General features: G+C 46.3%; 1 protein-coding gene and 1 long non-coding RNA gene across 4 annotated transcripts in view; one reads left to right on the forward strand and one right to left on the reverse strand.

Moving 5' to 3' along the window:
- nphp1 (nephronophthisis 1) overlaps window positions 1-12149 on the reverse strand; it is a 174563-nt gene that overhangs the window by 156974 nt on the left and 5440 nt on the right. Inside the window, exons 1-2 of one of the 3 annotated variants that reach the window (XR_011940796.1) lie at window positions 5323-5487; window positions 968-1026 (exon numbers count right to left, since the gene is read on the reverse strand). Coding sequence is in view for 1 of the 3 variants with exons in the window: in XM_072500063.1 (XP_072356164.1) it covers window positions 968-1026; window positions 5323-5385 (122 nt within the window). In the remaining 2 variants the exon portion in view is untranslated. Of the gene's footprint in view, window positions 1-967; window positions 1027-5322; window positions 5488-12149 lie in introns of those variants that run through there. The other 2 variants (XM_072500063.1, XM_072500064.1) reach the window with 2 other exon arrangements.
- LOC140411067 (uncharacterized) overlaps window positions 5171-12149 on the forward strand; it is a 32844-nt gene continuing 25865 nt past the window's right edge. Inside the window, exon 1 of the long non-coding RNA XR_011940798.1 lies at window positions 5171-5241. This is a non-coding gene — a long non-coding RNA (uncharacterized lncRNA). The remainder of the gene's footprint in view (window positions 5242-12149) is intronic.

Genomic DNA, 12149 nt, shown 5'->3' on the forward strand with positions numbered 1-12149 from the left:
TTCCTCCCACCATCCAAAGATGTGCAGATTAGGTAGATTAGGCTGTGGTAAATTGCCCTTTAGTGTCCAAACGTTAGGTGGGGATGGGGTAAGAAGTGGGCCTGGGTGAGGTGCTCTTTTGGAGTCGGTGCAGACTCCTTCTGCACTGTAAGCATTCTATAATTCTATAATCATTGCTGATCATCCAACTCAATCACCTGCTTTCCGCTTTCCCCCCATATCCTTTGATAGAAATGTAGAAAATAGGAGTAGGCCATTTAGCCATTAATGATAATGTTCCAAAAACAATGGAAAATTAGTTTGAGGAGTGCAGATATGCAGGCAGTGGGGCTGGGAATAGAAAAATGGAGGGGTGAGGCCAGGAATTTGAAAACAACGATAAGAATTATAAAATTTCTGCTGTTACTTAATTGGGTGCCAATTAAGTCAGCAAGCACAGGTGTGACGGATAAACAACTGGGTTTATCTGTGAAGACACAGGTCACAGAGAGCAGGGCAATGAAAGTTTTGAATGCTTTCAGCCTTGAAATGAGTTATAATAATAATCTTTTTTATTGTCACATGTAGGCTTACATTAACACTGCAATGAAGTTACTGTGAAAATCCCCTAGTCGCCACATTTCGGCGCCTGTTCGGGTACAGAGGGAGAATTCAGAATGTCCAATTCACCTAACAAGCACATCTTTCAGGACTTGTGGGAGGAAACCGGAGCACCCGGAGGAAACCCACGCAGACACAGGGAGAACGTTCAGACTCAACAAAGACAGTGACTCAATCCAGGAATCGAAGCAGTGTTATCCATTGTGTTACCGTGCCGCTCTCAGGAACTGTGACATCCCCCCCCCACCCCACCCATGTGAAGAATCATTGTTTATAGTGGTGAAAGAAATATTAAGTTAGTACTCGAACATCTGGCCATGCATTTAGTTATAATAAAAACTTCTAAATCATCAAACAAGCATCTTACCTCTCATAAACCTTCTCTCTTTTATCAGGTTGTTTAACTTCCTTCAACAAGGCATCAACCTTAAGAAACAAAATAATGAAAACACAATCTGTGCTTGTTTTTTCACAGCTTGTTGTACTTGTGGATCAATGACTGCTTATCTGACAACCATTTCCCATGGCGCAGTCTAAGCCAATCATGAAATTCAGGGATATTCTCCATTGTTCAGTCTGATCAATAATCCTTAATTTTCACAAACACTGTAGGTCTTGAACACAGATTAATTATGTTCTGTGAGGCATCCTAAATCTTTGATTATCATAAAAGTTTATATACTCCAATAATTTCCAAAAACAGCCCAGATTTTTTTTTTAAAACTTTCGGCATAGGAGCTAGCATTTGAGGAGGAGGTGCCTGTGATTGTACCTCCTAACTGATCAGTTGACATTAATGATGTTTTCTCACTGTGTTAGAAGGTTGAATCCTGGGGTGTAGTATATACTTGTATTAAGACGGGGTGTTAATGTTAATTTATTAATTATGCACGGGTGGGGGGTGCGGAGGGGGGGGGTTATGGAGGGTTGTTTTTCCGGACTGTGTTTTGTACTTAACCCTGTTGGGTTTCTTTTTTATTTTGTTACTGATATTTTATGAAAACCTTTAATAAAAAATTTTTTTTTTTTTTTTTAAAAAGGCTGAATCTTGCATGCACACAATCCAATATATGATATGGTTACATAGTTGAACACAGAAGTTTTAATTATTTTGCCATAGACATTACAAATACCAATGGTTCAATCGTCAAGTAAGCCACCTCAATTCTTTGGACATGTACAATTAAACAGCATAAATCATGATGTTATTGGCCTGTTTGCCTGGATCAAGAACAGCAAGGGAGGAAAATCAGAACTTAGCAATGTATTTTAAATGACGTGAAAGTCGCTATAGTCTCCGAGGATCATAGGCTGCTCTCCCCTTTTTGAGAGGGAGCTGACTGGTGATGATTTAACCTGAAGGTCACCACAGCTCAGGTGAAGGGGCAAGGTTGAGAAGGGGGGGCCTTCATGGATAACCTCAGCCAGTACGGGAATTGAACCCACACGGTTGGCATCGCTCTGCATCACGAAGCAGCCGTCCAGACAACTGACCTAACCAACCCCCAAAATGTAAACATGCTAACTTCAGCATTATGAATTCTCTTTGTCTAATAAATAATAACGGTTATCCTTTAATATTTATTGCCCACAAAGGATCTTAATTGAAATTGTTTCAATTCACTATTATTTTACAAGGCCTAGAAAATTCTACCTGGGCCACAAATTCTTAGGACATGCACAATTAAACAGCATAAATCATATTAGATCACACATGACTTTGGCAACATGAACAAAGTATACACTTTAATCTATCATTCCCGCATGTCCAAACAAAAAGAGTGTAATGCTGGATTAATTGTCCATCTTTTACATTGAGATTTTAAGCCACTTCAGAAGACATTAAAGGTTACAACATACTAGGGAAGGGTGGTTGGGCAACATTCCCACAAAGTGTTTTTGTACCGGGCAAGCTACAAACTACTCTTAGCACTGCTTCTTTTGTCCATGGGTACTGTCATGACATATGTTAGAAGCGTACAAATTAGGAGGACAAGGTCGCTCAGCCCCTCAAGTCTGCTCCGCCATTTAATAAGATCATGGCTGATTGGATTGCAATCTCAGCCCCACGAGCGGGACTTTCTGTGCAACCCATCACATGTTTTGCAGAGGCAGACCGCCATTGGCCAGCAGCAGGATCGTCCGGTTGCACCGTTGTCAATGGAGTTTCCTCGTTGAATGCACTCCTCGCCGCCAGGAAACCCGCGGAGACCTTGAGATCCCGACAAAATGGCTGAAAAATTCTGGCCCACATTTCTGCTTATCCTGATAATCTTTTAGCCCCTTGTTAATCAAGAACCTATTCAGCTCTACCATAAAAAATATTCAAAGACACGGCTTCCACTGTCTTTTCAGGAAGAGTTCTAGAGACTCTAAACTCTCAGAGAAAAACATTTCTCCTTAATAGTCTTAAATGAGCACCCCTTATTTTTATACTGTGCCCCCAAGATTTTCTGATAAGAGGAAACATCCGCCCCACATACACCCTGTCAATACCCCTCAAGATCTTAAAGGTTTTGATCAAGATGCCTATTACTCTTCGAAACTCTAGTGGACACAAACCTAATCTCTCCAACCTTTCCTTATAAGACAACCTGTCCATTCCACGTATTAGTCAAGTAAACTTTCTTTGAATTGTTGTGACACTTTTACATCTTTCCTTAAATGAGACGACCGATATGGTAGACTAGAGTTTCCAAAACATTACTGCCCATTGAACCCCTTTGACCTCCCAAGAGTACTGAAGGAATCCATGAGAAATATTATTATATTGAAGAATTAAATGACAAATAAATTATTATTGTGCAATAGGTACAAAATCCAAACTTAAAAGACATTTTTAAGTCTTATATGTATAATTTATTGTGATAAAAAAAATTCTGTTATTCAATAAATACTTCCTAGTCTTACCTTCATTTTGTTATGTTTAATAAGAGCACCCACTCACACACGCTCCCTCATCACCCACTCAGTTTGGGTATCCCTGCAGTGCACAATACTCCAGATGTGGACTCACCAATGCCCTGTATAACTGAAGCATAATCTCCCTACCTTTGTAATCAATTCCCCTCACAATAAATTATAACATTCTATTAGTTTTCCTAATTACTTGCTGTACCTGTCTACTAGCCAAACTGACAAAATTGTGAGCTTTAATTCCCTGTACATTCCAGATTGAAGTGTGGCTTCACTTTAACAGGGACACTCTTGACTGAAGAGGATTACTAATCCAGTTTGGATTTTAGTGGCAGAAGAGCAGGTTCGCTGATCTGTCTTTGGCAGCACCAATGTCAATTTAATTTTGCATTTTACCATCGAGTCCAGCACATTTGCAACCTAATCTTAAATAACCATTTGCAGGACACTATTATACATTATAAATGCAGCAATTTAAGACTACCTCTCCTCCTAAGAAAACATTTTATCAAACCTTTGGTCATCTTTCTAAATAACTCTGTTGATTTTCTTTGCCTTTGGACATTTTTCTACATGAAAGACGCTACATAAATGGATGTTATTGTTGCTCTTTGGAACCTCGGAACAAGACCAAAAATGAAAAGTGAAAGCCGATCGAGGTCGCCATTCTGGCAGGTGAGCCTGTCCTTTAATGAGTTTGTTGGCTAATCACAGCAATCAATCTCTAATCAGTTGGTATTCACAGCTCCCTATGTGGTCTACGCCATACTGGAGAGACAAACGCAGACTGGGTGACCGTTTTCAGAACGCCTTGGGTCCATCCAGCACGGTAGCACAAGTGGATAGCACTGTGGCTTCACAGCCCCAGGGTCCAAGGTTCAATTCCCCGCTGGGTCACTGTCGGTGCGGAGTCTGCGCATTCTCCCAGTGTCTGCGTGGGATTCCTCCGGGTGCTCCGGTTTCCTCCCACAGTCCAAAGACGTGCAGGTTAGGTGGATTGGCCATGATAAATTGCCCTTAGTGACCAAATAGGTTAGAAGGGGGTATAGGGTTACAGGGATAGGGTGGAAGTGAGGGCTCAAGTGGGTCGGTGCAGACTCGATGAGCCGAATGTCCTCCTTCTGCACTGTATGTTCTATGTCCGCGAGTAGGACCCAGACGTTCCTGTCACTTGCCATTTGATCACACCATCCTGCTCTCATGTCCGTCCTTGACCAGCTGCAATGTTCCAGTGAAGCCCAACGCAAACTCATCTTCCGACTGGGCACGTGACAGCCTTGAGTTCAACGACTTCAGACTGTGAACTCTCCACCCCCCCCCCCCCCCCTCCTCCTTTTTAAATTTCTATCGATTAATTTTTCCATCGATGTTTTTCCCTCGCCGCCGTCTCCCCTCCCCCAACCGCACCCAACCCCACTAGGGCCATCTGTTCCAGGTCGTCCTTCCACATTCAACTAGCACTAACCACATTATGATTCCCTGTTTTTTTTGCCCACATCTTTGTCAATCTTTTCCCAGCCTCTACCTGTGGCTGACCCTCTATCCAGCCCCACTACTTATCCCCACACCCCATACACAACAGTATAATTCTCAGCCTATTCCCAGTGCTCTCCAGCTCTGATGAAGAGCCAGCTTTTTTTTTCCTTCTCTCAGACCCGCTGAGATTTCCCAGCATCCCCCGGTCATTCGCTTGTCGTCTATCAGCGAACCCACGGCAGACAAGAGGTGTGGTTTTTTTTTTAAATAAAGCCTGCACAGAAAGGAGATGCCATCGCAGCTCTGCGCCGCCGGTCCGGCCGCAGCTACCTGACTTTGGAAGCTGTCGGTGGTCAGCTGCACGGACCGTAGCGGCCCCTTCCGTAAGGCCATGGCCGACTCGGTCGCAGCCGGGCTGGGGTGGCGGCTCTCCTCCCTCGCGGCCCCGGCCGTCGCCGTGGCAACCGCGCACTGCCGTCACAGGCGCGCGCGACCAACAGCAAATGCGCCCGTGACCCCGGCCCGCGCGCTCGGCACGTGGCTCTGGGGGCGGCCGCCAGGCCGCTGCCTTGTGGCGCGCTCTTTGCCAACCCTTGAGCGGTATTCGGGTGCATGCCCAATGCTGCAAACTCCCTCCTCCCCAAAATACAGGCTCTCGACTGGACGTTGATGATTGAACAATGAAAAATGCTCTCTCATTGACCATGGGAATCCATTGAAAATCGAAACCAATGCTTATAGAACATAGAGTGCAGAAGGTGGCCATTCGGCCCATCGAGTCTGCCCCTTTGAAGGAGTATAAGAGTAGCTGGCCTGTGGGACTGTCCTCAGTATGTCCCAGTCACAGGCAGGCAAAGTTGATAGTTAATTAAAACCACTGTTTTACTCCCGACACGAGACCTTGAGTGAATTGATGGTCGCATCAAAAATCTCAGCAGGTCTGGCCGCATCTGTCGGGAGAGAAAAGAGCTAACGTTTCGATTCCAGATGATCCTTTGTCACCCTTGAAGTGTTGGGTGCTCTGCTACACAGATGAACCAACACGGTTGCGAATGGTACAACTCAGTTTTATTTCAAACATCTATTTACACTGGTAAACTGTTTACTGAGGTTCGATCATAACCCTTGAATCTGTGGACCTATTCCTAATTCTATCTTGTAGTGGCACTCAGCACATAGTGGATGTCTGAGTAGCTTGCTGTGAGCTCTGTGCCCTGAGCTGTCTCCTGCTCGAGTGCTCAGGAAGTGTCGTGTTCCCTGTTTTGTACTGTGTATGCTCTTGCCTGTCGTGTTGTGTGGGTGTTGATTGGTAGTGTTCCCTCATGATGTTGTTGTTGAGGTCTTTTGGATCAATGCAGATCCGGAGCTCGCCGGAGGGCTTCTTAACACACACCATGGAGCTGACCCATGGCGTGGGCTCCGTGACCCGGGATAGCACCCATTGATCCTGGAGATCCTGCAGCTGCTGCTTGAGGCGGTCTTTGAGTTGCGCTGGGACCCTGCAAGGTGCGTGAATGACCAGGGTGGCATCCGGTTTGAGCCGAATTCTGTAGGTGTAGGGCAGTGTGCCTATGCCCTCGAATGCCTCCTGGTTGTGGGCGAGGAGCGATTGGAGCTGTGCCCTGAACTCTGCATCCGGGAAGTCAGATGTGCCTTCTAGAGACAGAGCGTGGACTCGTTGCACGAGGTGGAGAGCCTTGCATGCCTGTGCGCCTAGCAGGGAATCTTTTGATGATCCGACTATCTCAAATGAGAGTGTGGCCGTATGTGTGTTGTGTGTCACCTGGAGCTGGCAGGATCCCATAGCCGGGATAACGTTCCCGTTGTAGTCGACCATCTTGCAACGGGACAGCCGAATTGGTGGTCTGACCTTCATGGCGTAGAAGGCTGACCATGCTATGAGGTTGGCGGAGGCGCCAGTGTCCAGACGGAATGCTATTGGTGATCGGTTGACCGTTAGAGTGGCACACCATTCATCACCCGGATTGACAGTGTTAACTTGCATCGGCTGGTGGGTCCTGGCTGGAGACATTCGGTTCCCATCAATGGCCGCAACACGGAAGGCGTCCCGGTCATCTGTGTCACTGGTCTGGATATCGTCTGGGCATGACTTAGTAAGGAGGCTGAATGGTCCGCATGTCCCTGCGAGGTTGTCGGAATTGGGGAACATTGGCAGGTTGAGCTGCTCGACCGCAGGCAGCGTAGTGGCCCACCTTGCCACAGCGGAGACATTGTCGGGTTCTTGCAGGACATTGCCACTTTAAATCTGCGGCTCCACAGTTGCCGCATGTCGTGACGTCATGGCGTTCTTTGCGCCACCGCGCATGCGCCGTTCGGTCTTGCGTCGAGCACGTCTGCGCATCACGCTCCTCAGTGTTACTGTCGTTTTTGGCGCGCACAAGCGCAGGAGGCCTCGAAAAGCGTGCAAAATAGCCGCCCTCGTCCGGGCCACGGGCAGGGAGGAACTCGATCGTCTGGACCCGTTCGGCCTCATAGGACGCCTACCTCGCCGATCCGGCCGCGTAGAAACCCTGCCATGCCGATTCGGCCGCCTGAAATTGGGTATAGCAGCTAGTCGCGTTTTCGTGCAGGACACAGGCTTCGATTGCAGAGGCTAAGGTGAGGCCTTTTATTTTTAAGAGCTGCTGGCGTAGTGTGCCCGAGGTGACCCCAAAAACGATCTGGTCCCGAATCATGGAATCGGAGGTGGTGTCGTAACCGCAGGACTGCGCGAGGATACGGAGATGCGTAAGGAATGACTGAATTACCTTGCTGGCGCTGCTGGAAGAGATACCTCTCGAAGCTCCGTTGACGTCGACGTTGAAGTGTTGGTCGAGCTTGAGAAGGACCGTCTTGTACTTGGTCTTGTCCTCACCTTCCGCGAACACCAGAGAGTTGTAGACATGGATGGCATGTTGACCTGCCGTGGTGAGGAGGATGGCGATCTTTCTGGTGTCCGAGGCGCTCTTCTTTTCGTTGGCTTCCAGAAAGAGCTGGAAGCGCTGTTCGAACAGCTTCCAATTAACGCCGAGGTTTCCAGCGACTTGCAGCGGCTGCGGTGTGTTGACGGTGTCCATGGCGCAGGATGGCAGATTCCGGAGGATTTGTCGGTAGGTACCACAGGTACTCCTGGTACTATGAAGTGTTGGGTACTCTGCTACACAGATGAACCAACACGGTTGTGAATGGTACAACTCAGTTTTATTTCAAACATCTATTTACACTGGTAAACTGTTTACTGAGGTTCGATCATAACCCTTGAATCTGTGGACCTATTCCTAATTCTATCTTGCAGTGGCACTCAGCACATGGTGGATGTCTGAGTGGCTTGCTATGAGCTCTGTGCCCTGAGCTGTGTCCTGCTCGAGTGCTCAGGAAGTGTCATGTTCCCTGTTTTGTACTGTGTATGCTCTTGCCTGTGATTGGCTGTCGTGTTGTGTGTGTTGATTGGTCCGTTGATCTGTCCATCAGTATGTATGTATGTGCTATGAGGTTTACCTGAATATCATGACAACCTTTGGTGTACCCGAACAGGCGCCAGAATGTGGCGATTAGGGGCTTTTCACAATAACTTCATTTCAGTGTTAATGTAAGCCTACTTGTGACAATAAAGATTATTATTGTATAGAGATTGCAGAAGGTTATCTAAAAATAAAGGAAAATCCAAAGGTGTTTTCTAAGTATATTAAGGGCAAGTGGATGACCAGGAAAAGAGCAGGGCCCAACATGGCAATGTGTGTGTGGAGCAGGAAGACATAGGGGACGTTTTAAATGAGTACTTTGTATATTCATGGAGAAAGATAATGTCGGTATAGTAATCAGCAGAGGGGGAATGTAAGGTTCTTGAACAATTTAAAATTGAGAAGAAGGAGGTCTTAACAGTATTAGCAGACTTAAAAGTGGATAAATCAGATGTATCCCAGGCTGCTGTGGGAGGCAAAGGGGAAGATTGCAGAGGCCCTGACAATTTTCGAATCATTTCTGACCACAGGGGAGGTGCCAGAGGACAGCAAATGTGGTACCATCATTCAAGGGAAGGAGGGAAAAAACAAGAAATTACAGGCCAGCAAGTCTAACTTCAGTGGTAGGAAAACTACTGGAAAAATTCTGAGGGACAATTAATCTCCACTTGGGGACAAGGGCAGCATAATCAAAAACCCCTCCCACCCGGGTTATTCACTCTTCCAACTTCGTCCATAAGGCAGGAGATACAAAAGTCTGAGAACACGCACGAGCAGATTCAAAAACAGCTTCTTACCTACCAGACTCCTGAATGACTCTCTCATGGACTGACCTGATTTCCATGCATCTTCTCTACTGAGTAGTACTACACTCAGTATTCTTCACCCGATGTTTAGGTTTATGTATTTACATTGTGTATTTATGTATGTCCTATGGTTTTTTTCATGTATGGATTGATCTGTCTGGACTGTATGCAGAACAATACTTTTCACTGTACCTCGGTACACGTGACAATAAAACAATCCAATTAATCAAGGATTGTCAGCAGGGCTTTTGGCAAAGGGAGATCATGGGTGGGATATTTTGGCCACGCACGCCCGGCAACCCCAAATTCCCACCCAAGGTCAATGGACCTTTACATGATCCCCGTCCCGTCTTTGCCAATCTTGCAGCAGATGTGGCTGAAAATTCCAGCCCCATGTCTTACAAATTTAATTGAATTTTTTGAGGAGGTGTCGAGATATGTAATAATAATAATCTTGAATAGTGTCACAAGTAGGCTTACATTAACACTGCAATGAAGTTACTGTGAAAAGCCCCCTAGTCACCACACTCCGGGAGTTAGGGATTTTAGGTTAAATAACATAGAACATAGAACGATACAGCGCAGTTCAGGCCCTTCAGCCCACGATGTTGCACCAAAACAAAAGCCATCACTATGCCATTATCATCCATATGCTTATCCAATAAACTTTAAAATGCCCTCAATGTTGGCGAGTTCACTACTGTTGCAGGTAGGGCATTCCACAGCCTCACTACTCTTTGCGTACAGAACCTACCTCTGACCTCTGTCCTATAGCTATTACCCCTCAGTTTAAAGCTATGTCCCCTCGTGCCAGCCACTTCCATCCACGGGAGAAGGCTCTCACTGTCCACCCTATCTAACCCCCTGATCATTAAGGGGGTTATATATGCCTCTATTAAGTCTCCTCTTAACCTTCTTCTCTCCAACGAAACAACCTCAAGTCCATCAGCCTTTCCTCATAAGATTTTCCCTCCATACCAGGCAACATCCTGGTAAATCTCTGCACCCGCTCCAAAGTTTCCACGTCCTTCCTATAATGCGGTGACCAGAACTGTACGCAATACTCCAAATGCGGCCGTACCAGAGTTTTGTACAGCTGCAACATGACCTCCTGACTCCGGAACTCAATCCCTCTACCAATAAAGGCCAACACTCCAGAGGCCTTCTTCACAACCCTATCAACCTGGGTGGCAACTTTCAGGGATCTATGTACATGGACACCTAGATCCCTCTGCTCATCCACACTTCCAAGAACTTTACCATTAGCCAAATATTCCGCATTCCTGTTATTCCTTCCAAAGTGAATCACCTCACACTTCTCTACATTAAACTCCATTTGCCACCTCTCAGCCCAGCTCTGCAGCTTATCTATGTACCTCTGTAACCTGCTACATCCTTCCACACTGTCGACAACACCACCGACTTTAGTGTCGTCTGCAAATTTACTCACCCACCCTTCTGCGCCTTCCTCTAGGTCGTTGATAAACAAACAGCAACGGCCCCAGAACAGATCCTTGTGGTACGCCACTTGTAACTGAACTCCATTCTGAAAATTTCCCATCAACCACCACCCTCTGTCTTCTTTCAGCTAGCCAATTTCTGATCCACATCTCTAAATCACCCTCAATCCCCAGCCTACGTATTTTCTGCAATAGCCTACCGTGGGGAACCTTATCAAACGCTTTACTGAAATCCATATACACCACACCAACTGCTCTACCCTCGTCTACCTGTTCAGTCACCTTCTCAAAGAACTCAATAAGGTTTGTGAGGGATGACCTACCCTTCACAAAGCCATGCTGACTATCCCTGATCATATTATTCCTATCTAGATGATTATAAATCTTGTCTCTTATAATCCCCTCCAAGACTTTACCCACTACAGACATGAGGCTCACCGGTCTATAGTTGCCGGGGTTGTCTCTGCTCCCCTTTTTGAACAAAGGGACCACATTTGCTATCCTCCAGTCCTCTGGCACTATTCCTGTAGCCAATGATGACATAAAAATCAAAGCCAAAGGTCCAGCAATCTCTTCCCTGACCTCCCAGAGAATCCTAGGATAAATCCCATCAGGCCCCGGGGACTTATCTATTTTCAGCCTGTCCAGAATTGCCAACACCTCTTCCCTACGTACCTCAATGCCATCTATTCTAATAGCCTGGGTCTCAGCATTCTCCTCCACAACATTATCTTTTTCCTGAGTGAATACTGATGAAAAATATTCATTTAGTATCCCGCCTATCTCTTCAGACTCCACACACAACTTCCCATCCCTGTCCTTGACTGGTCCTACTCTTACCCTAGTCATTCGCTTATTCCTGACATACCTATAGAAAGCTTTTGGGTTTTCCTTGATCCTACCTGCCAAATACTTCTCATGTCCCCTCCTTGCTCGTCTTAGCTCTCTCTTTAGATCCTTCCTCGCTACCTTGTAACTATCCATCACCCCAACTGAAACTTCACACCTCATCTTCACATAGGCCTCCTTCTTCCTCTTAACAAGAGATTCCACTTCTTTGGTAAACCACGGTTCCCTCGCTCGACGCCTTCCTCCCGGCCTGACCGGTACATACTTATCAAGAACACGCAGTAGCTGATCCTTGAACAAGCTCCACTTATCCAGTGTGCCCAACACTTGCAGCCTACTTCTCCAACCTATCCCCCCCAAGTCACGTCTAATGGCATCATAATTGCCCTTCCCCCAGCTATAACTCTTGCCCTGCGGTGTATACTTATCCCTTTCCATCATTAACGTAAACGTCACCGAATTGTGGTCACTGTCCCCAAAGTGCTCTCCTACCTCTAAATCCAACACCTGGCCTGGTTCATTACCCAAAACCAAATCCAACGTGGCCTCGCCTCTTGTTGGCCTGTCAACATATTGTGTCA

Source organism: Scyliorhinus torazame, chromosome 4 (genome assembly GCF_047496885.1).
Source record: "Scyliorhinus torazame isolate Kashiwa2021f chromosome 4, sScyTor2.1, whole genome shotgun sequence".
In the NCBI taxonomy this organism is placed as follows: domain Eukaryota; kingdom Metazoa; phylum Chordata; class Chondrichthyes; order Carcharhiniformes; family Scyliorhinidae; genus Scyliorhinus; species Scyliorhinus torazame.